At 29.4% G+C, this 22,188-nt stretch overlaps 2 protein-coding genes across 4 annotated transcripts in view; one reads left to right on the forward strand and one right to left on the reverse strand.

Annotated features, from left to right (window-relative positions):
• Positions 1-22,188, reverse strand: part of botv (tripeptidyl-peptidase 2) — a 25,117-nt gene continuing 2,929 nt past the window's right edge. Inside the window, exons 5-30 of one of the 2 annotated variants that reach the window (XM_018450980.1) lie at positions 21,163-21,323; positions 20,886-21,049; positions 20,468-20,800; positions 20,020-20,289; positions 19,620-19,928; positions 19,280-19,436; positions 19,009-19,196; positions 18,758-18,912; positions 18,439-18,656; positions 18,128-18,362; positions 17,597-17,847; positions 14,014-14,240; positions 13,023-13,477; positions 11,994-12,162; positions 9,471-9,709; positions 8,854-8,919; positions 3,526-4,066; positions 2,559-3,400; positions 2,264-2,479; positions 1,896-2,106; positions 1,564-1,820; positions 1,351-1,478; positions 1,010-1,286; positions 665-769; positions 294-532; positions 9-36 (exon numbers count right to left, since the gene is read on the reverse strand). In XM_018450980.1, coding sequence (XP_018306482.1) covers positions 428-532; positions 665-769; positions 1,010-1,286; positions 1,351-1,478; positions 1,564-1,820; positions 1,896-2,106; positions 2,264-2,479; positions 2,559-3,400; positions 3,526-4,066; positions 8,854-8,919; positions 9,471-9,709; positions 11,994-12,162; positions 13,023-13,477; positions 14,014-14,240; positions 17,597-17,847; positions 18,128-18,362; positions 18,439-18,656; positions 18,758-18,912; positions 19,009-19,196; positions 19,280-19,436; positions 19,620-19,928; positions 20,020-20,289; positions 20,468-20,800; positions 20,886-21,049; positions 21,163-21,323 — 6,279 coding nt within the window. In that variant the 3' untranslated portion in view covers positions 9-36; positions 294-427. Of the gene's footprint in view, positions 37-293; positions 533-664; positions 770-1,009; positions 1,287-1,350; positions 1,479-1,563; positions 1,821-1,895; positions 2,107-2,263; positions 2,480-2,558; positions 3,401-3,525; positions 4,067-4,146; positions 4,382-4,531; positions 4,845-8,853; positions 8,920-9,470; positions 9,710-11,993; positions 12,163-13,022; positions 13,478-14,013; positions 14,241-17,596; positions 17,848-18,127; positions 18,363-18,438; positions 18,657-18,757; positions 18,913-19,008; positions 19,197-19,279; positions 19,437-19,619; positions 19,929-20,019; positions 20,290-20,467; positions 20,801-20,885; positions 21,050-21,162; positions 21,324-22,188 lie in introns of those variants that run through there. The other variant, XM_018450978.1, reaches the window with a different exon arrangement.
• On the forward strand, positions 5,076-6,903 carry SCCRO (defective in cullin neddylation 1 domain containing SCCRO). 2 transcript variants are annotated; one of them, XM_018450983.1, is made up of 5 exons: positions 5,076-5,233; positions 5,758-5,971; positions 6,065-6,233; positions 6,353-6,566; positions 6,639-6,803. In XM_018450983.1, the coding sequence occupies exons 1-5, from the start codon at positions 5,231-5,233 to the stop codon at positions 6,801-6,803; spliced, it is 765 nt and encodes a 254-aa protein (XP_018306485.1). In that variant the 5' UTR covers positions 5,076-5,230. The 2 variants fall into 2 exon arrangements, with proteins under 2 accessions (XP_018306485.1, XP_018306484.1); XM_018450982.1 differs by lacking the exon at positions 5,076-5,233 and having other exon boundaries at positions 5,749-5,971; positions 6,639-6,903.

Consider the following 22,188-nt stretch of genomic DNA (forward strand, 5'->3'; position numbering starts at 1 on the left):
CTCTAATTTATCGGTTGTGTCTCTCACATACACGGTCTAAAAATGATATTATTAAATATTTTGTTGCTAAATATCAAATATTTAAAGAAACTTAAAGCTAGAAAGAATTATTTACAATTGCGTTTATCTAATATTACTCATAGAATTATTTCGATCGTTTGTAATCATCGTCTCTCATTAAATGTTTTATGAAAAAAATATTAGTAACGTTTAATGTTTGTCTACTACTTGATCAATAAATTTAACACAATTTAATAACATTTTAATTTATTATAATTAAACTCTTACTGTACCTTGTGTTTTCTATATGTATTTTGTGAAATATTCGACATGATAGTTCTTAAGTTGTGAGCTGCATAAAATTATATCAAAATCGTATAAATCCTGTTCTACAATATTTACACAAAAATTCTAATACATCTCCTTTTCATATAAACTTGAAACATTTTTGTTTATCATGTGGTATTCGTGTCTTAAATAATATCGAATCAGCTCGATATTGTGTATTCAATAGAGGCATATAGCCGAAAACCTAAAATCATTAATTATACTGAATAAAATTGACGAATTTACATAAACGATAATAATAATAATAATAATAATTTAAAATACTTAAATGTAATAAAGAAAAATGTAAAAGTAATTAACAATTACAACTTTTTACCTGTGAAAAAAAATTGATACATTTATGTCTTTCTTGAAAATGAGTATCATCTTCTGAAAGTGAAACTGGACAACCGGGACATCTAAATGTCCAACGTGATGTAACCTAAACAAACAAATATTTTAATATCATTGCATCATATATTAATATATTCACATAAATTTTCCAAATTCAATTGTATGATTAAAATGCAAACAGAAATAGTACATTGCAAAATGTTTAAGTTGTGATATATAATTGCAGAATTTTTATAAAATCTGAATTAAGAAACTAAAAAGTTTTAATTTATAATATTAATAAGAGTAATAAATATTTTCTTTTTAAAATATATATATAATGTCTTACTTTAACTGGTGGTTTCCTTGTAAGATGAGATATTAAAAAATTCATTGCAATGTCCTCACAATTCATATATTCGTCAACTTTATCTCTTATCGCTTGTGGTAACCAATGTGTGTACAGATATGTATAATGTTTATGAATGAAAGCAGCTCCAGTTAAAACCATGGATAGCTCGCAAGAATAATTAGAATTGTAATTCCAAGCGTTGTGATAATTCTGGTCCCATGCATGAAATCGACCAGGGAATCCAACTACACGATCTCGATGTTCCCTCCACACTCTAAAGATGTACGTTAATAAATAACAAAAGTATATGGAATGAAAAGACTGAAAAATTGGCTTACCTAAAACCAAACATGATTTCATCATGTCTCAAATGAGCATCATCATCAATAGAAAGGACGGCTTCTGTCTCAATTGCATCAAATGGCAGGAATCTATTATTCAAACTATTTCTTGGAGCTTTTATAACCTGTTCAAATATATTTGGAAAATATATTTTAATGTGTAAGCTTTAAAAATGAATAAAGATTCTATAGATAATAAATTAAAATTACATGTATAGGAACGCCAATATCAGGCCACTTGAGATCTTCTACAGGTGGTTTCGGACTATTCCATACTACAAGTACCTTGTTTAAATAAGGCAAGCCATAAAGACGTGCCAGTGAATTTATAAGAACCTGTTCTCTTTCATAAGTTAACATGACAATTGTAAATTGTTCTCTTGGATAATTTCCTCCTAATGATTCACTAAATTCTTTTCCAGCGCCTCCAGCACCTTTACCGATGGGTCGAAAGCCAACTTCTGAGCCTATGAAAGAATAAAAAAGTAATATAAATATAATATATAATTCTCATATAATAATTTCTAAAATAATGATTTTACCAAGAAATTTAGCGTCACTGGGAAGAACAGTATCAAAAGGTAATTGTGGATACAAATTAAATGGATCCATCCAATCATTCCAAATTTCATGATTTTGAACTAATAGTGTTGTATAATTTCTCTTGAAAGCAGGAGATGGATACGGTGGTTCTAAAGGACCTAAACTTTCTTCAGCTTCAGGTTCGGCAATAATGGCATCTGATTTTAAAGGCTTCAAAATAAAAAGTAATGTAAATTATACAATTAAATGTGTGTTTTTGGTTAAAATATATATCACATATTCATGTATATATATATATATATATATAATATAAGATATCATTTATATATATATAAAATAAAAAAGCGCGTCACATTAAAATATGTACCACAAAACTTTCGTTAAAAACACTAGGACTGGATGTTTGAGATGCTGGTAGTGGAGGTATACCAAGTCTGTCTCTGATTACTGCTATGGTCGTATCCACTACACCTTGAGCAGTACTCATATAACGTTCCCATATTAATCTACCTTGTCTCCGTATAGTCAAAAGATCGTTGTCAGGAACAGCGCGCAATAAAAAGTGCATTTCAGTCACTCTAGCCTAAATAATTATATAATTCTATTAATTTCATTTCAATAATTAAAAAACAAATTTGATAATAAATTACTATAAAAATTACCTTAGGTAGGAAAATAACTGCTCTCCTCCAATCAACAACTTCGTTATAATTAAGCAAAATCTGATCACCACCAAGAATGACTGGTATTGATCCAGCTCGCAATGCTTCGTACAATCTTGCTTGCATGAACGAAGTAGTTAATAACGTAGCATTGCTGGGAGCTAAGATCAATGCAAATGTTGATTCCTTTAATATAGCCCTTCTGGACGAATCAGTTCCGCAAAGAGACCAATCAAGAGTTTCCACAGGTTTACTCTCCATAGAAGCTGGTATACATTCAAATTGAATAAAAAATTTATCCAAAGTTATTCCGTTGCTCATATCTTTCAAATGTTGAATAATAAATGCATCTATATTGTTATCATCAATTATCAATTTTTCCAAATCTATATCTGCGTCATCAATTTGATATGTCATCGGTGTGCCCATAAAAGTCCTCATTTCTCCTTGGAATGACAGCAAATATTTCCTTCTCGCAGGTAACATTTGTGCGCATTCTTGCCAAACATCTCCGCCAGGTGGTCCCAGAATTGGTGGAACAATTAAATCGAAATCATCGCGAAATTGGTTTCTATAAAATGTTGACTGTACTACCATCGCTCTGCCAGTATCCAAATTACTGAAAATATTTCCAGAATCTGCAGATAAATCTCTACGTGCAAGATTTAATAATATGTGATTTCTACCGTCTCCACCCCAATAGGGAAGTGCTTGTAATTTCTTTATATCTAAAGCTTTGTTATGACGTTGATTACTCTTTTGGTGGAGGCTCAATGCTTCACCAATTAAGACTATGTAAACACATGCCTCTGCTGGATTTCTAGTAAGATGCGGATTATATCCTACAATCAATTTTTTGTATATAAGTTTTATCACAGATAAGTACTACGTAACGCAAGAAATGTCTTTAAATACAATTCTGTTTACTTTGTGTAATATATAGCTTATTTATATCTTAAATACATACCTAGCGTTTGTTTAATAGTCGTTTTTAAGAAACCGTCTACATCCCATCCTGGACTAACTACCGAAAATTGATCTGGATCATACAAGTACACAGGAAAACCACTTGTCAATGCACATCGACTGTGATCAAAACAATTGTACATTCTACATGATCGTGGATCTGTGCTAGGTAATACAATTGGCAGAGTATTAATCAATATTCTCTTAGGTGGTGCTAATTCAGGCGTGTTTCTTTCCACCGCTTCTTTCTGCGCCACCTGTGCTTGCTCCACACTTATTTTTAATCTATCAAGGTCAGTTTGCTGATGCAGTAACTCTTGCTTCAGCTCGTCTATCTTCTGAGTCAAGCTATTAACTTCGCCCTGAAGTCTTTGCCTCTTTGCGCTCAGATCTCTCAATTCATTGCTCACTGAAATTTTTATACGAAACATTTCCTCTATTCTCATCTTCAGTTGTGACGCTTTCATGGATGTGAAATCCTCAAAAGCCTCCAGGGTTGAGAATGTTCTATACATATCCCTATCTGGAGCATCAGATTCTACCTGAAAGTCAACTTAAAGTTAATGCGAAGTATTCTGGGACAAATAATTTTTAAAAGTTTAACTTTCTTCTTTAACTGTACCTTAGATAAATAGTAATGTGTAAATAATGGCACGATAAATAAGACTATAGACGTCAAAATGATTATCCTTGACAATTTGATGTGCGTCAACCATTGGCACATCTCCCTCCCAGTTCCATTGTGGTAGAACGGAAGTGCCTCATAAGTATTTCCCACCATGATTATATGGAATTGCTAAGTATTTTCATCTGTCTAACAAATCCTGGATACTTCCATCCAGCATCTTCTTGGATTTCTGCAAGCAATGTTACACAGCCTTTAAAGTAATCTCATGAGCTTTTACTTCATTTTGCATGTAACAAAAACAGCTTTTCATCCATAATTTCTCACATTTAGTTTAACTTAAAGGACAAAGGGCACACAAACGCATTATTAATACTAATACCTGTCCATACTAGAAACCGACGTAGAAATTAAACCTGGAGATGACTTTATCAGACCATATCATTGTGTTGTCGATAACCTACGTAACCTCATGGTCTCCTCCATTTTCCTGCTGTCCGGATCGAAAACATCACGAGCTGGACCAATCCCACGAGGACTTTTGACAGTCACATTCTACATCGCCCACGGTCGCATCGAGGTTAGTCCCGAAATGCGTTTCACTCGCGTCCGTCGTCCATCTGATATCTCCACTCTCGTGAGATGAGACCCAGCGTATCGCAGCGTATACTACCGATCCACCCAATGCTCCCGAGATCTCATGCCGAAAATATGAAACGGCGCGGCGAATCGTGAACAGCCGTCTGGGAGTTATCCACGTCAATCTACTTTTCGAGATTCGGAAAGACTCGACGATTCCCTCTAATTTCTCTCCGTCGCGTTTGACGCAATGATGCGAATTTTGACGTCGCGTCAATCAAGTTCGAACGGCCCGCTCGTTGTCGCCTCCAGTCGCTTCGTATCCTGGTTTGCTCCGACGACGTTTGGTGGCACGTCGCGACAACACGTTGCGCATTCGCGTGATGTATTCGCGTCTCTCGAGGTCTTCGCCGAACATGCGCATGTTCATGCAATGTCCATGTCGAGCGTAGTGCGAGGGGAATAATATTTTGGCTTTCGGGGGCCTAAAATTAGCCGGAAAATGGTAAGCTTTCGAGAAAAGTGTGGTTGTACGCCGACGAGATCACGCTTATGTCGCGTTATTCGGCCAATCGGTCTGTCTCTTCATTCTGGAGTTTCGCACCTTCGTTTTCGAGTTTTTAGAATAACCTAATAACCCCCGCGTTATAATAATGTTTTTCACATTCACGTTGGCCTCATCACCCGGGACGATGAAGCGACGCGAAATTTCACTTTGTTGCTTCCCCCCGCTATCTCCCAGTTTTAAAAATATAGTTGCGTTAAAATGCTGTCTGATGCAACGTAAAACCGCCTCGACATATCATAGCGTATTTTGAATGATACAAACTGTCATTTTTGCACATAATTTTCAGACAACCAAGATAACTGCTTGAATTAAGATTGTAGAATATTCTATTAGCATGTACTTTAATTATAACGTAATGAATTTCAGAATCGTATTGGTGTCACTGTCACTTTTACCTGTTACTCTTTTTCTTTTTAATGATAAGAGAGTTTGTAGCACTCATCATTTTATTTATGTTACAGCATAAGTTAAAATTTTCACAAAGGGACAAAGTGAAAAAATTTATAACGTTCACACAAACTGGAGAGCAAACTGCGATATATTGTTTAGCCCAAAATGATTGGAAACTGGATCTCGCTAGTGATAATTACTTCCAAAATCCAGAAGCTTATTATAAAGAACCGAAAAATTCTGTCGACAAAAAGAAACTGGAAATATTATATAGCAAATACCAAGGTAAAATTGTTATAATATATTAATAAGAATTCCATTAGCCTAATTTATTATTTATGTGTTTAATGTTAATAAATTATAATTATTATTTTATAGATCCAAGTGAACCTAATAAAATTACTGCGGATGGTATCATGAAATTTCTTGATGACTTGAATCTAAGTCCTGAGAGTAAATTAGTTCTAATTATTGCATGGAAATTTCGTGCCGAAACACAATGCGAATTCACTAAAGAAGAGTTTATGAATGGAATGGTGGACTTGGGGTAAATATTAATTTCTTTGACATATATCTATGGTGATTGAATAAAAAATGAATATACCTTACATTTTTCATCATCAGGCATGTGTATACAATTATGACTATTTCCATAATTATTTTCAGTGTGGATAGTATAGATAAGCTAAAAGCACGATTAGGTAGTTTAGAAAATGATTTAAGGGATCCTCTAAAATTCAAGGATTTTTATCATTTTACATTTAATTATGCAAAAAATGCTGGACAGAAAGGCTTAGATTTGGATATGGCCATTGCATATTGGAATATTGTATTAGACGATAAATTTAAATTTCTTCAATTATGGTGTCAATTCTTACAGGTAAGTAAATTTCAGATATTGCTTTGGAATTTACTTTTGGCAAATTACTTTAAAATAATAAACTGATTCTAGGAACATCACAAAAGATCAATTCCAAAAGACACATGGAATTTATTATTAGACTTTGCACTTATGATCAATTCGGACATGAGTAATTATGACGAAGAAGGTGCTTGGCCTGTGTTAATCGATGATTTTGTAGAATGGGCACAACCTCGAGTTCGTCAGTCTCTCTAACGATTTTCTTTTTTTTGCAACATTCTCGCACATGATAACTTTATTCATTTACAAAAGATATATTTTTAAAATTATTTTGTGAAATGATTATTTTTTTTCCAATGACTTTGTTTTATTTTTTAAAAGTGATTAGAGACAAATTAATGCACATAATATAACGAATCATAGTATATACTATATAGCATCTTGTAATATGCATTCTCAACAATTTACAATATATCGCTTCAGTAGATACAATTTCATTTGCTAAAGTATGTAAAGAGAGAAAGTCTTTTGAGTGTTTTCTTAAAAAAAATAATAGTTATTTATTAAGTTCAAGTTGTGTGAAATCTACTAACCACATAGATACTTGTACAATAATTTAATTACAACTTTTGCTTTACCTTCAAAGAGAAAAAAGCATTGCCTTGAAATTGATCATATTGTACAAAAGTAATATATGTGTGAGATGTTTATTTACATGTGGGAATATGACAGAAAGTTGCTCAACTACCACCGGTAGTATTTGCAAGCAATTAAAAAACTCGACGTTCTTTTAAAATAATATGTCGGAAGCAAAATTGGAAGAGAAAAATTAGTCCATACGTTCCTGTAGATAGTAATTTCTAGAAATTGCGTTGTTGAAGAAATTGTTATTAAATAAATTCTACGATACTCTATTACACGACACTTAGAATGTATATAAAAACATAAAGAGAAAGAAATCTGTATTTTAGACATTATACTATTTCGGCATCATTCTATTTATTTTTTTATATTCAATCAGGTTATAATGATGAGGAGATAAAGAGAAATTTATTTCTCGTATGTATATTAGAAGAAAGATTACTTATATACAATATACTTTATATAACATTGTTCTAGTGACAAAATATAATTTTTTTTATAAACTTAATATAATAGTTTTCATTTTCAATTATATGGTATAAGTTCATTCATGGAATTGTTACATAAAAAAGTCATTTGTGATATTCTTTACAGATTTGATTCTCTTAACAAGTTTATCGTAGGCATTTTGTATGTTAAATATTATCCCTTGTAACTACATTCTATAAAAATTTAGCGCAGCAATATATTTAGATTTTTATCTACACAAAATATGTGGACATAATGTAAAAAATTATTTATTATCATAAATTGGAAAAACTGTTAGAAAATCAAAATATTGCAGCTATATATATATATATATATATAATAAAATTATGAAACAAAAAATTTGAAATAAAATTATCTCGTCCATGCGTTTTTGATTAAATTTTATAAATATAATGTGAAATAGACAAAAAAAATCTCAACAAATATATAAAGCAGTATAAACTTATTGTATGTAGTTACATATCGCCAGGGATATACGTTTGCACAATGCTAAATTCATTCAAAATAGAATATACTATTATTCGAAAATAAGAAAATTGATATTCGAAGATAATTTTCGGATATAAATTTTCCTTAATAGTTTCAGTATTGTGCAGACAATAAATTGTTTTACCAGCCTTAGGAGAAACAGAAAGTAAATTGTACATAATGTAAATAAATACATCAATCTATTCAGTGCGTCTCTGTTTAAATAAACTGCTGAATAAATATACACCACATTTTGTGTATATTATCTCTATGTGTTTAAATGAATATTAAATAAAAAGTTCTGCTAAAAGTCCACAATTATATTTCGTGTGTGTATTACTTATTATATAAGTTAGAAAAAAAATCATTAATTTTATTTTCTAAGTTTTTATAATCGGCAAGAAATATAATTATTAATAAAATATGTCAGTATTTAGTTACAAAGATGATTACATTTTACAAGATTTTTTACATTCGCATAAAATTCTATTGTGGTCATTGCATTGTGCATAAGAATGTAAGAAAGCTAATTCGTATTTATTAGCGTGTATATTGTAACAATTCTTTAATACATCCTGAATATACCAATTGCATAATGATTCCAATCTATCGATAGTCGTCTGCATCACATTTTTTTTCAATTATTAAAAGAAACAATATTTGTATTTACATGGTATCCTTTAGTATTCATTAAAAATTTACTTACCTGAGCTATGACTAATCCATGATTTGAGTTGCCAGTAGTGTGACTATGCGAATCAAATAAAGTGACCTATGAATAAAACTTGGGTCTTATTTATAAAAGATGATTATTAATTATGTCAATATTTTAGAAAGTAAATCTAGTTCAAAACAAAAATGCTGTATGTGATTATTTATTTAGACGATCACCAACTAAAATATGGATATATAATTAAGACTACTATGTAATTCATTTCTGTTGATTTTAGCTGCAAGTGCTTACCTTACTCGTAGTTTCTTGAAATATAAATAATATAGTACGTCCGCATGTGATAAGTAACATAAACAAAGTGTGACATTTTGGATTTTTATACCATTCATGTAAAAATACGTTTATATTTTTGTATAGGCTTGTTTCTATCTCCTCATGAAAGATATTGAACTTCTGTGACAAAATTATTATATATATTATTCAAGTGTAAGATGTATATATTCACAAAAATTCTTCTATTTGTTTAGAAATACAGTTGAATAAGAAATAAATTTTTTAATTGAATATTAATAAACTTACACACATGTACAGTTATATATATATATGTATATGTATTAGGATATAATTCATATTAAATATTTCTATCATACCCATTCTTTTAATATATTTAAGCTCTTGCCCCCATGTTTTAAAGCATCTTCAGTATTCAAATACGGATGTGATATAAGCCTTTTCTTAATAAGCCACGCATGAATAGTGTTACCTTCAATTATCGCCTCTGCCACAATAATATTTAATCTCTGGCAGTTTTCTATATCATAAATCGATACATTTCCTCTTGAGATTCGTACAGCCACAAGTAAACATATAAGTGTACAGGCTTCACTTACTGGAGATTATTCAGTGCATCAAAAAATAAGCGTTATTGATATTGTGATGTATACATATATACAGATACTTTTAATTTGATACAAGTAACAAAGTATAATTACGTTTTTGTCCTGGTGGATAACGGCTTTGCGTAAATTCGGATTGATACCATAATATATCTACTTCATTATTAAAACAGTTTTTCATGTATGACGGAAAGTGGCAACTAAATAGTGGTGGTAAAGTCATAATTACAAAAGTATCTTTTATTCCATATGTTGCTCATTACTTATTAATTTTGTTACCAAATACATCTCTTTGTGATTCATATTTATGTTCTTTCCAAAAAGGTTTGATGTGTATATATATATATATATATATGTGTGTGTGTCAAGACATTTTGGATGCCAAAACTTTGTATGGTAATTGGGTTATAATTGTATTGTGTGGTATATTATGGATGGAAAACAATTGTATGAAAAATAGCTGCATTCATTAGATACAAATTAATTGTTTCGTTTCAAGCAATTGAATTAATCGATTTAAGTTATGTTCCGCTGCTAGTACTGCAACTCTATAATTTATGTTATGTATAATATAGATTTTCAAATATTAATAATGTATATGTATAAAAAAACTATTTACTTGTGACCCACCTTAATGGGTCGGAAAATCATTTTGGAGAACGAAAAACGAAGAAAAAGACGAACAGAACTAGTAATGTATAATACGGCTTTTAAAAAGTATAATTCATATTGTTCTTAAAATAATAATTGACATCTAAAAATAATTTTTTTAATGATTTTGTTGTTTAAATAATTGCACAATTGAGAAAAGCAATACAGCTTTTTTAATATATTGTACTTTTCCATCTATTTTTATACAGAACATATTTCCAGCTTATTTAATAAGAAAATGAATGAGAGCGAGAGAAAGTTATTATTTGATATTTATTATACTTCATAACAAAACATTTTATTAATTGAATTTCTCTTTATAATGACGTCTCTTGCAGTGACATATTGATCGATCGTTTCAAAACAATGATTTTTCTTTAAAGTGATACAAATTTCATCATTTTATTCTTTTATAAAAAGCATATTGTTCCTATGAATAATCTTTTAGCATTTAAGAAGAATATATGAAATTCAGTTTCAAATATACGCACGTGCGAATGTATATTCCTTGATAATATACTTTTTATGAGATAAGATATAAAAGTGTCTGTGCTACACGTGTAAATATATGACTTTACAATTATGAAACTAATAGTCTATTCAAGATTAGTTAATGTGTTATATAAGTTATACATATATGCCCGAGATAACATAAAAGTGGAAGTATATTCCATGAATATAAAAACAAAAGACATATTTATATATTTACATATAGGCTGCGTTCTGTTATTCTGCGAGTACTGAAAATCTATGGTATATGTAACAATAAATTTCCAGTACTAGTAAATAACGGAACGTATCCATAATTTACTGTAAAAATAGAATACGATAAAAGTCAAATGAGGTACATTGCGTTATAATAGAAACTGATACAATGTTAGCTAAAAATTTAAATTTCTAAATTGACATTGTAAAATAACACACACAATATTAAAAATATAGAATTTTCAAATTAAGTACTCATTCAAATTAACCTTTTCATCAATTTTTCTTTTATAATATTAATAGCATATTAATTTTTGCGAATAAAACATTTTATCATTCTTATATTTGCTTTTTATAAAATTTTCAACAAATTTGTTTTCTATTTTCAATGAAAATTTGTCAGTTTTCATTAAGCAAATCATATGCATACCTATGAATATGATTTATTTTAAGTCAGTTCAGCACTGCAGTTAGTCTTCTAAATCGTTAGTTTATTATGAATAAATTTATATTTTTCTAAACGTATATTACACCTGACTTCTGTTTCAAATGAACGTTTTGTCTTTTGTGTTTGTCACTGTTATTACAAAGATGTGTTGGAAATCGTTTTCATAATCTTCTATATCATATTTTCGCACATTGGGCTCATAAAATCTGAAAGTAACATACATATTTTGTATTACATAGTATTCTAGGAAACTTATACCAATTAAACTTAACCAATTAAACTTTCTTTAAGTTTTAATCAAACAAATAATCATATAGATATACTGTAAAGAAAGAGTAATGATAAAAAATGCTATTTATAATTTATAAAGTTTATTATTGTTATATATTTTTTTTTAAATTTAAGATTAAAATAAACAGTACCCATCAGTGATCAGAATGATCTATATGTAGCTGGGTAACGTGTTGGTATACTTGTGGTAAGAAGACGTGACCAATGTTCCCATCCCAGAAGCTTTGCAATTTCAATACATTTTTCATCAATTTCTTTTAATGGTTTTTCTTCATAATAGCGTGTCAATAATTTCAAATAACGTCCATAATGATTATTGATGTGTGCATGCCATAGAGATAAAATAATAACCTAAAGAAGATATAGAAATAAATCTTATTTATCATTTTATAATGTAAGGGGAGACCGGAACTAAGTGGGCACCTTTTTTTCGAATTGCAATTTTCGGTAACAAAGTAAGCGGTTTTAGTCAAATAATTATTGGTGTTTTATAGAATGATTATAAGACTACAAGATGGCAATAAAAAGTTTTGGTGTTTGCAACTTCATTTCATCCATATACACAAAAAATGATGTGATTCGGAAAATCTCAAAAATTACTTTTGACTATCGAAGATACGTTTGACTACCTAAACATAACAACGTGGTACCTAAACTAACGAAACTTCGTTGGTAAAGAAGACGCACGAAATGCTGTCTACAATATAAATTAGGAACTCATAAAATATATTTGTCACTCAAAATTCAAATGTCAGCTTAGCCCCGGTCTCCCCCTACTTATTAATTATCTAACATTTATTCGAGTGGAGATATGTATACAAGGTATTTCTAAATAAGTGCGAAAAATTTTAGAAGCTGATTCTTTGTCAAAAATTAAGGGAGATTTTTTAATATAAACATGTACTCTTATATACCTCTCTGAAGAGTTACACTCCTTCAAAGGGGGGGGAAGTAAAAATTAAGTTTTTATTTATTTATTTTTATTAATAAGCGTCCTTTTTAGTACAGAAAAATGTTCATTAAATTTCATTTTTTTAACTTTTTTTGTTCAAAATTTAACAAAACATAAAAACTTAATTTTTACCCTTTGAAGAAGTGAAAAGTAAAAATTAAACGTATATTCCCAATTTCTCCTATAGGGATAATATATTACTTTTGTGTATTTTAAAAGATGGCTTTAAACATAATAATAATAATATTATTATTTTTACCTTATTGTCAGTAGGTTCAGAAAATTTCTGTACTTCTTGCCAATGATGTGTAACGCTTTCAAGCAAATGTTCAAAGGATCCATCTCCCTCCCCAGTCTTTGTTCCATGTACATACAACCGTGCCAATGCACAACCTTTTCTCACTAATCCTTCAATCAAACTGTTCTTTTGCTTCTCCATAGTTATTTTAATTTTAGCCGCATCAGGACGCTGATCGTTTTTCAATCCATAATATGCTAATAACTTATCTTGATCGATATTAGTGATCACAGAGTCAGCAACTGTTATTATTTGATTGGCAAACGCAATAGCGTTTTCTGAAAGCTCATTCTGTGGTACATGTCGCCGTGCCTCCGAAGAATCCAATGATATCAACATGGCAGTGTGGACAGGTAGATGATCTGAGAAGGCACCTTTCAATTCTCCGTACAACGTATTGGTATGATCACCGGGTTCTGTTACAAACAAGAACAAAATTCATTAGTATTAATTCGTAAAAATAAATTTTCATTTAACGTATATGATAAATGTCATATATATTAAAGGTTTGCATACATGTAGATATTCATGTTAGATTTTTGTTACATGATAACAAATGTTCTCAAATTATGTATGCTATTAATGTAAATAGTTTGTTTTATTATAAACATAGTAAAAGGATAAAAACTAATCATGGATACATATTTGACATATAAATATTTGCAGAAAGTTAGATAAATGCAACAATTGCAATTACATGCTCAAAAGTACACATGTATTTTATATGGATAAAAAAGGACATAAATATTCACATTATGGAGAAAAATACATAGATGTTCACATTTTAAATTCAACCCAACTTACTTATTGATGGTGCTAATTGATGGAATATAAACCGGAAAAAAAAGATAAAAATATATATGTGATAATACTAAATAATACATATACTAAATTATTCTAAATTTATATCTATTGTATATCTAAACATTACAATATCTAAATGTTAGATTACCAAATTTAGCAAGGTAATTGCATTTTAAATCTCTTATTGCTTCCTGGTATTCATCCCACTTTGTAGTTTTCTCTTTCTCAGATTTAGCAGTAGCGTTGACATTTTTCTTAGTAGGCTCAGATATGATGTATTTAAATACGTAACTATCCACCTTCTTTCCAATATCATCTTTACAGAAAGTCAATGTACCTTGAAGATAACTACCAGGGGTAGCGTATTTGGATACTCTTTGCAAAAAGAAAAAAAAATATTTAATGTATATCAAGTGATTAAAATTATATATTTTAATAATAAGTATAGCAGTTTTTTGTTATTTTATTTTTGTTATATGTATTACATGCTGAAGCCGAATAGAACAGGAAAATAAATTGAATACTGTAAGAAGAGCGTAATAGTGGTCATAATATACATGATGTTTGTAACAGAATATAATCTCGCAGAAAAATAATACACTCCATTCATATCAAATGTACTAATACGTTACATTAACAGACAAAAGCATAACTTGTATATGTAAAAAGTCAAATCATTTTTTGTGGAATAAAATATTCGCAAATAATAAAAGTTGACAATAAAATTTGAAGAAACGACTGTATAAATATAGATATGAAATCTCTATGAAGAAATTTTTAAAATTTGCAACATTTTTGAAGAACAATAACATCAAATTAATAATTAAAAGTAGTAAAAAAAGCAGTAGTTTTTTAATATATACGTAGGCAAATTTTTTTACTATATAAGTTTGATTTATGTATATTATTTCAATAAACATAGATAAGAATTGACATACATTACTTATCCGATAAATGTTGATGTATCTGCTTCAACTAAGAATAAAAAAAGAAAAAAAAAATTTGCCTATGTAAATTTGCCTTTTTAAAATGTACCTTTTCTTGCAATAAGCAATATTTTGATATTGTATCTTGTATGCAATATCACGTCTATTAAGCTGACACAGCCACTCCAGCACAATCGAATGTAACCTACACAGAAATTTAGTACATGTTTGTTGCTAATTTGTTGCTCAGTTCCCGATTTTTTTATTCCATCCCTGATTCTTGAAAACCGCCCCCAACCACCCCACGCCAGCACAATACCTCCAACTGTAAATTACACTAGCTTAAAAAAAAAATTTTTTTTCAATTACTTTCGACCGGACTATGTGTCTCTTATAGATTTTTGGACGCTGAAAACGATGCCACAAGCGAAAAAATTTTAGCTCGTCAGATTTCCAAGATAATTGAGGTTTAATATCCAAAAAATGTTTTTTTTTATGATATTTTACATTTTTTTAAAGAAAGTGAACATTATCTTGAAATTTCGATCAGAAATCATGATATAAGAGACACGTAGTCCGGTCCAAAGTAATTTTTTGCTGTAAACTAGTGTTATTGAGATATCTCGATTGATGTCGTGTCTCCGATTTTGTTGCTCCACCCCCGACACTTGAAAACCATCCCGCGCCAGCACAATACCTCCAAATTGTAAATTATTGAGATATCTCGATTGATTTCTCTCGTGTCTCCGATTTTGTTGCTCGCCACTTACAGTAAACCCGATTTTGTTGCTCTACCTTCACCCTTGAAAACCACCCCTAGCCACCATATACCAGCACAACACCTCAAAACGGTAAATTAATCGAACATCTCGACTGATTACGTTTCCCTGATTTTGTTGCTCGCCATTTACAGTGAACCCGATTTTGTTGCTTCACCCTTTATCCTTGAAAACCATCCCTAGCCAACATATACCAGCTCAAAATGGTAAATTAATCGAATAGTGGTTTTCAAGGATGAACGGTGGAGCAACAAAATCGGAGACACGAGAAATCAATCGAGATATCTCAATAATTTACAGTTTGGTGGTATTGTGCTGGCTCGGGGTGGTTAGGGATGGTTTTCAAGGGTCGGGGATGGAACAACAAAATCGGGAATTGAGCAACAAATTAGCATCAAATCAGTACAAAAAGAATATGTGTGATTTTTTAATTTTTTTAAATGGCTGTGCTAACTTAAGTTAACACAGCCATTATTTTCTCGGAATTGGCTGGAGCAACAAAATTGGGAATTGAGCAACAAATTAGCAACAAAAAAATACTAAATTTCTGTGTAGGTTACATTCGATTGTGCTGGAGTGGCTGTGTCAGCTTAATAGACATTGCAATATCTTGATTAAAGACAGACATAAGCATGCATTTAAAAATATGTTGTCATATAACTGAATAGCAAATGTCCTTGATTTTATTTAAAGCTTTCAAATGCAAAGTATGTATAAAATTGTATTATAAACTCACTTGTTTTCAGTGCTGCAATGTAAGATGAAAAAAAATTATCTTAGTAGCATTTCAGCACTAAATAATATATTATAATATATTATGTTATCAAATATCTCTAAATGAATGTCACAGAATTTACAGGTATGTATAAATTTTTTAATCAATTTGATATTGATGTTTTCTTGGCGAAATGTAATTATAGAAATTAAGTTTCAAAACGGAAAATTAAAATTGTATTATTTATACAAATTTAAGAAAATTTCGTTTTAATAAGATTTTAATACAAAAATCAATATTAAATATAAGATATTTAACTTTAAAAAATAAAGAATTATATATAAAAAAGAATTATAGAAATAAAGAATTAAATAAAAAAATTCCAATAAAGATTTTTTTACTAAGAAAAAGCGGTATCAAATTGGTCAAAGAAAATATATGTAAATTTTATGACATCAATTTAGAAACATCTTACATATATATAAAATATTGAATTATAATATTTTCATAAACGTTTTTAATGTACACACGTATAAATATTTTTATTCGTATACATTTAACTTGATAATTAAATAAAAATGAAAAAATTACTAACTATAAGTAAAACTCAAACAATATTTTGCATTCAAGCATATTACTATGTGATTTTCAAATCGTAAAATCACTAAGAGTTTAGAGAAAGAAAATATTTTTATATACAAAAATACAAAATTTTGCATAGAATATTTCAGAATATTTTTTATATTTTAAGCATACAATTTATCAAATTATATGTATGAAACAAATGTGCAATAAAGATGATTTGATATTGAGAGTACATCAATAATTTTTAATATATATATATATATATATGTATATTTACATATACATATATAATGTATTTTAATATGAATTATATGCAAAAGTATGTATATGATATGTGTACAATGTAAAAGTATGTATATGATATGTGTACAATGTAAAAGTGTTAAAATATATAAAAATTTGAACATTTAAATTAAAATTATGAGTGTGTATATAAAATAATTAACTAACCTATAGAATATATTTTTAAGATAAAATGTTGCAATTAGAAACCTTGAATATTTTGGAAATTTTCGGTCCCAATTATAAAATTTTCTTTATAGATAACTTTCATAGTTGCAAATTAGTCTTATGCAAATAATTATTAAATATTTAACTACATCTATTATGATCATCTTATTATGATCGGCAAATTTAGAAATGTCAAACTACATTAATTTACATATATCTATAACACAAATACTAAGAAAAAATATTACATGTACACATATAAATGTAAACACTCACTTGTTTTCATTAGACAGTGGAGCAATATACATAGGAAGAATCTGGCCAGGTGGAATACATGCAGCAACCATTTTTTTCCCACCAATAATAGCTTGCGATTGATTGGTATAAATATCCAAATTAATTGGTGTACTAAGCTTTTGACTTAATAGTAACGGCATGTCTGTCAATCTTTCCAACAAATCCTTTTTCTCATGACGTATATGCATTTTCAAAGTGTAATCTCCCTTTTCTAATTTATGAATTGTATACTGTAATAAATTAATATTATTTTCATACGTTAAATGAAACTGTACTAGAGGCCAAGTTTCATATTTAGATCTTGGAATTATTATATCAGTGTTATAAAAAATATACAATCCTCTAAATATATTTTTATTATTATATTAAAAAAATATTATCATGTATACAATATATATATATAATAAAAATATATATAATAAAAAAGTTGATGTACTTCTGTAACAACAAATCCAATACAATATTTCGTTATATTCTCTCTCTCTTTAAATATTAAAGTAAAAAACTCACTTTAGATGGATATGCATCTCCACAACTTATCAATTGTTTATTACTATCGTAAATCATCCACATTTGGCTTTCATACTCGCTTTCATACAACAAGTCACTAAGCAATGCAGCATTTGGTGTGACCTCAGTTGACTTTGCCGAGTGGAATGTGTATGTTAGTTGTAATTCATATATTTGTCGTGATGGTGGAATAATATCACGTGCTCGTAAAGGAGCAATTTTCGATTCATTAGGCCTATAATGTTACATGGTAAAGTGTATCTCGTAATCATTAGTATAAAAATAAGATGCAGATCTCAAGTAAAACATACTTTAAGACTTGAACAGATGTCTTCAGAGAAATATTGGGTACAACTTCTTCGTTTCTAAGAGAGCTGCGTAATTCAAGACGATTTATTCCATCTCCAGATAGCATTGTAAGATTACCGTTTATCATATGAATTCCATGAAATTCTATAGAATAATCAACGAACATATCACCAAGATTTGCCCAATACTTTGCGATAACTACTTCTAAAATTAATCCACCCTGAAAAAATTATTTGCATATAGAGATATAATAAACTAAACAATTACAAATTATACTTTTTAAGAATGTATTTATACATCTTTAATATAAATGTTTTGTACCTGAACAGCAAATGGTTGAACAGTTTCCGATTGAGATGTAACACTTATTATTCTGTTAACTTCAAGAGTTTTACAGGCCAAACGAGGTTTTAATTGAATAGTGTGCATCACAAATCTACCAGTCTTATCCTTTTCTGTGCTTTTTAATCTGAGAACTGATTCAAACATATAAACAATAAAATATAATATATATAATATTGTCAAAGTTACATTAAATAATATTTATGATAAGATTATCTTTGATATATTACCTGCCCAAGTAGCATCTTCTGGAACAAGAATAAAATGACGCTGAATTGTATTAGGTTTAAATAATACATTTGTGTATGTTAAGTCTGGAAGAAGTGCAGTCTTCGGTATTGTAATTGGCTGGACAACAGTTACTGGAATTTGAAATACTGGTCCTTTCGCGATATTAGTTACGTCATACGCTCGTACACTAAAAATTATAAGAATGCAAACTTATAATTGCAATTACTTTAAACTAGTTGATATAATGCAATTTAAAATAACTATTTTTACCTAGTAGCATGAACACCTTCTGGTAAATTAGTAGCGTCAACTCTAATAGCAAAAGCACGAGGCATATGCATCAAGTCCAGATGTGTCGGAAATTGGACCCAGGAAGCATCACACACCAGTGTTAGCTTCAGATTGAAATCTATTTTGCGTGCTGGATCTACAAAATGACATAAATTTATTTGTACAAAAATATTATTTTATATATCATTTTATTAAAATATTTTATATACCATTTTATATTAAAAAATTATTTTATATTATTCATTCTAGAGAAATCTGATATCGTGATAATAAAAATAAAAAAAGAACAAATACAGAAAATCGTTACGTATTATGTTACCTATATTTTCGCTATTTATAAATACTGGTTCAACTGTAATTGCACAATCCTTTGCACGATCAATGACACCTGTTCTCATATGAATGCCTTTAGAATTAACACCGCAATTAATAGCAAAGCGTACGTCTCTTTCGGGTACATCACAACACGAAATGAGATTATCAAATGCACGTTCGACTTGTAATAGGCCAGAGCCTTGTGCAAATGGATCTAAATTGGGTATATAAAGAGCAGTATTCTCAAGCGCTCTTTTTATACTATAAGGAGAGTACAAAGAACCCTTGGCAAGAAGACCCGATATAAGAACCGCTGAAAATATAAAAGTATGATATAAAAATATTTTCATAATCACATCAAAATTTAATATGTCATAAATATATATAGAAATTTCGATACACACCAACTGCTCCCGTAACATGTGGACTTGCCATACTTGTACCATTCATAAGTTGACTTTTTCTAAGAGTAAAATTTGGAACGCTGGTAATGGCACCTCCTGGTGCACATACTGTTACACCAGCACCTCCATCTATCATTGGGCCACGGGAGGACCAAGTATATGGCATGCCTGGCATCTTTTCTCTTAAAGAATATTCAGCTACCATCATATCAGGTGATACGTAAGCACCAACACTAATAATACTGTTTGAACTGATGTCTGGAGGAGTTCCTATATATTTTTTAAAGTATTTAGATGTAAGATGTCAAAACACATAGCGCAATAAAAAAACTGTCTAAATATATTTTGTACTTATAATGTTAATACAAATTGTAGCAATATAATCAAATTTTAAGAAGCTGATATAATAGAGTGTGTGTGTGAAAAGAGAATAGTGAATTTTATTTACCAATAGTACACAAAGCTGGGCCCAGATTACCAGCAGATGCAACCCATGATACACCATATTCGTCAATAACTTCGTTCATTAATTCTCCTATTCTACCTGTATTTGACCAATGAGCATGTTCACCATAACTCATGTTTATAACGTGAACCTTCTCTTTACGTTGCATTATATAGATCATTGCCCGTACAACTGAAGTTCCAGTTTCCATTGTGCCAATACGTCCATCACCAACAGTAAGCGAAATAATTTGGGCTCCTGGTGCCACTCCATTCAATTCTGGATTATCAGGAAAATATGCAGCTGCGATTGACGCAACATGTGTCCCATGACTCGCTGTAATATAATTTAATTAAAAGTCGAATAGAAAAATTGGATATTTAATTTTATAAAACTTTAACAAGATTTTTATTATACTTACAGCACAAACTGACAATTTCTAATGTATTGCCTTCATCATGAATATTAATACTAATATTTAACTGGTCTTCTTGTGTAAGAGGAGCAAAATCTCTCGTGATAGAATATTCACCAAGAAAAACACCAGTTTCCAGGTTACCCACTTCAGAAGTATCAATACATGCTCTGTCATAGAAAAAATAAATATCAAATCAAACAAGTAAATATAATGCAATTTAAATTTTAAATAAATAGGTATGTGCATATTTAGGCTTATCACATACTCGAAATATGATTACCTCCAAATGTTACCATCGTGGAAAACAACGCAATCGTAAGTAGGTCCTACATCACAATACTTTTTTTCAATATTATTCAATACTTCAATTCGAGCTTCAAATTCTTCTTTTTGCAGTCTTTCTTCCAAAGTCGATAATTGTGGATTTTTATTCTCAAATTCCTGCATATTATATTTAAGAATATTATATAACTAAAATTTATAAAGTAAGCTTATATCATTAGCTAATTATTAATAAAAAATTAATAATGTATTGATATAAGTTTACTTAATAAAACTACATAAACGGAACAATACATATTTCAATAATGGTAAAAAAACTCCTGTTTATAATAATTTAATTTAACATATAAAATACATTTTCAATTCTCCCTCTCTCTCTCTCTCTCTCTCTCTCTCTCTCTCTCTCTCTTTTTCTCTCTAACAAATTTTTTTACGTTAATGATATATTTTTATATCTTCAATTTTTTGTATATATCTTTAAATATTTTTACATGCTTTCTTGCACTTATAAATTAATATTTAAATTATATACCATAAAAATATCATAAAATTAATGATAACATTATGAACACATATATGTATCATTCATATAATAGGTTTTGCTTAAGTAGATATTATATAATAGAATCAATAGCCTTTACAATAGATCAATCTGCCAAATACAAATATAGCATTAGATACGGATCACTGTGACATGTTGTGAAATAGCGGCCTCATTTAATTGCATGGTTTGACATGCATTCCTATCTTTGGATCACATGGACTAATATTCTAATTATAATACTATTCAAAAATATTTCTATTGATTTCCAGTTCTTGTGACATTTCAATAACATTATCATTATTTATATGCATTAAAGACAAAATAACAACTTAATGTCGAAAATTTCTAATAAATACATTTTAAAACATCACAGAATGAGATGGATAATTAATAACAAAGAGATTAATAATCTCAATTCAATTAAAATTCTCATATACCTGAGTTTTGAAAGTTGTAAGTATATAAGGAATGAAGTGAATT

The sequence above is a fragment of the Mycetomoellerius zeteki genome, unplaced genomic scaffold, assembly GCF_001594055.1.
Source record: "Mycetomoellerius zeteki isolate Tzet28-1 unplaced genomic scaffold, Tzet1.0 scaffold309, whole genome shotgun sequence".
NCBI classification, from domain to species: Eukaryota; Metazoa; Arthropoda; class Insecta; order Hymenoptera; family Formicidae; genus Mycetomoellerius; species Mycetomoellerius zeteki.

Coding starts and splice junctions, on each gene's coding strand:
- SCCRO (XM_018450982.1), top strand. CDS start 5,749: ATGTTACAGCATAAGTTAAAATTTTCACAAAGGGACAAAGTGAAAAAA. Junction 6,234..6,352: donor AATGGAATGGTGGACTTGGG/GTAAATATTAAT, acceptor AATTATTTTCAG/TGTGGATAGTATAGATAAGC. Junction 6,567..6,638: donor TATGGTGTCAATTCTTACAG/GTAAGTAAATTT, acceptor AACTGATTCTAG/GAACATCACAAAAGATCAAT.